The 2,407-nt window shown below is 53.7% G+C and overlaps 1 protein-coding gene across 2 annotated transcripts in view; it reads left to right on the forward strand.

Moving 5' to 3' along the window:
* Window positions 1-202: 202 nt before the first annotated feature.
* The window catches only part of desmb (desmin b), a 9,450-nt gene continuing 7,245 nt past the window's right edge, over window positions 203-2,407 (forward strand). For both annotated transcript variants that reach the window (XM_080024573.1, XM_080024574.1), the window contains exon 1: window positions 203-878. In XM_080024573.1, the coding sequence (XP_079880699.1) occupies window positions 295-878 (584 nt within the window). In that variant the 5' untranslated portion in view covers window positions 203-294. The remainder of the gene's footprint in view (window positions 879-2,407) is intronic.

A 2,407-nucleotide genomic window follows, 5' to 3' on the forward strand; every position in this document is an offset into this window, starting at 1 on the left:
ATGATGGAAGAGGAGGCAAGGGAGAGAATGGGGGGCTGCAAAGATACTCAGTGGGGAATGGAGCGAGAGTGCCAGTGATGGGAGGGAAGGGATGGAGAGGTGGAGGAGGGTTTTTTTTGGGGGGAGGCGTTGGGGGCCAGGAGGGGCCAGCTACAAATACCCAGCGGCGGTTGGGCCCGTCCCTCAGTTTGCCTGCCCTCCGTCCTCCAGTCCTTCACTCCATCCATCCCCTACTCTCTCTCTCTCTCTCTTTCTCTCTCTCTCTCTCTCCCTCTCACTCTCCCTCTGCGCGCCATGACCTCCTACAGCGCCTCCTCCCAGACGGCCTCCTCCTACCGCCGCGCCTTCGGCCACGGCGGCTACGCCTCGCCCTCCCTCAACCGCTCACTCTTTGGCCACGGCGGCTCCGGCGGCTCCGGCGGCTCCGGCCACATCACCTCCCGCGTCTACGAGGTCACCAGGCGCTCCGCCGCGCCGGCCTACTCCTCCTCCTCCTCCTTCCGCACCTCCGCCGGCGGCCGGCCGCTGCTGTCCGGCCGGGCGTACGGCGGCGTGGGCGAGACGCTGGATTTCAGCCTGGCCGACGCCCTCAACCAGGAGTTCCTCACCACGCGCACCAACGAGAAGGCGGAGCTGCAGCACCTGAACGACCGCTTCGCCAGCTACATCGAGAAGGTGCGCTTCCTGGAGCAGCAGAACGCGGCGCTCAGCGTGGAGGTGGAGCGGCTGCGCGGCCGCGAGCCCGCCCGCGTCGCTGACCTGTACGAGGAGGAGATGAGCGAGCTGCGGCGGCAGGTGGAGGTCCTGACCAACCAGAGGGCACGGGTGGAGGTGGAGCGCGAAAACATGGCCGACGACCTGGACAAGCTTAAGCTCAGGTGAGGGAGGGGGGTGTAAGTTTGTGTGCGCGCATGTGTGTGTGTGTGTGTGTGTGTGTACAATGGCAAACTGTACTTACATTAGGCTAGTTGTAAACACAAAAACAACCTATGTAAAAGTGTGTGTGCGTGTGTGTGTGTGTGTGTGTGTGTGTGTGTGTGTGTATGTGCGTGTGAGTGGGCTCAGTGGCTAAACGTGCGATATTTTTGCGGTGTGTGTATATCCATATGTGTGTGTTTGTGTGTGTATTCGTATGTATTGGTCTTATAGAGCTGCTTTCACACATGCATCCGGACAATCAGGTCTGGACATTGTCCAGAGTTGACCTTTTACACATGCATAATGAAACAAAGCTACCTCAAAATCCAACTCGTCTGGAATCGGAGAAGCAACAGAGAGTCTGAGGGTTTCCAGGTTCTGGAAGTTTGAGGAAGCAGAAAAAAATGTAATATCGATAAAGATTAAAAAAAAAAAAAAAAGATAATTTGTAAAAACATGAGTCGCCTGCATCTCGACGCATGGGCCGGGCTCGTTGGTTCGTTGAAAATGTGATCTTTTGAGTGTCAGGTGGAGGAACCAGGACGGTGTCTGGATCACTAAGGTCTCGGTGGGAGAGGCAGAGCCGTGACATTTCAGCGGGCCCTGGGACGGCCATGGCGGTTGCCAGATATAAACCAGCCAACTGGGAGGCCGATGGGTCTTCCTTGGCGGGGGCATCATCGCTTGTTTGCTGTGGATACCAGAGTATTTTTAAACGTGGTCTTTGCTCTTTTTAAAGCGGGAGCGCCTCTAAACCCTTTATCTACACATTCTAATCTAATAGGAAAATAGTTTATGTTTGAAATAATACAATTACTTTGTATTTCAATACATTTTCACGATTTGTTTTCATTGTTACTATGGTTCATATTTTTTTCTTTTATTGTGCACCACTATAATGTCCTCATGACCTTTAAGGAAGTGTGGCCAGTTTTATATTTAATAATAATACTGCAGTCGTGTTATTGGATTAGGGTTAGGGGCTAGGGTTAGGGTTAGGGTTAGGGGGTTAGAGTTAGGTTTAGGGGGTTAGGGGGTCAGGGTTAGGGTTAGGTGTTAGGGTTAGGGTTAGGGTTAGGGGTTAGGGAGCTGGGTTACGGGGTTAGAGTTAGGGTTAGGCGGTTAGGGTTAGGGTTAGGGTTAGGGTTAGGGGGTTAGGGGGTCAGGGTTAGGGTTAGAGTTAGGGGTTAGGGAGTTAGGGTTACAGGGTTAGGGTTAGGGTTAGGGTTAGGGGGTTAGGGTTAGGGGTTAGGGTTACGGGGTTAGGGTTAGGGAGTTAGGGTTACGGGGTTAGGGTTAGGGGTTAGGGGTTAGGGTTAGAGTTAGGGGTTAGGGAGTTAGGGTTACGGGGTTAGGGTTAGGGTTAGGGTTAGGGTTAGGGTTAGGGTTAGGGGGTTAGGGTTAGGGGGTTAGGGTTAGGGGTTAGGGTTAGGGTTAGGGTTAGGGTTAGGGGGTTAGGGGGTTAGGGTTACGGTTAGGGTTAGTGTTC

This window comes from Zeus faber (assembly GCF_960531495.2).
Source record: "Zeus faber genome assembly, chromosome: 2".
Classification (NCBI taxonomy): Eukaryota; Metazoa; Chordata; class Actinopteri; order Zeiformes; family Zeidae; genus Zeus; species Zeus faber.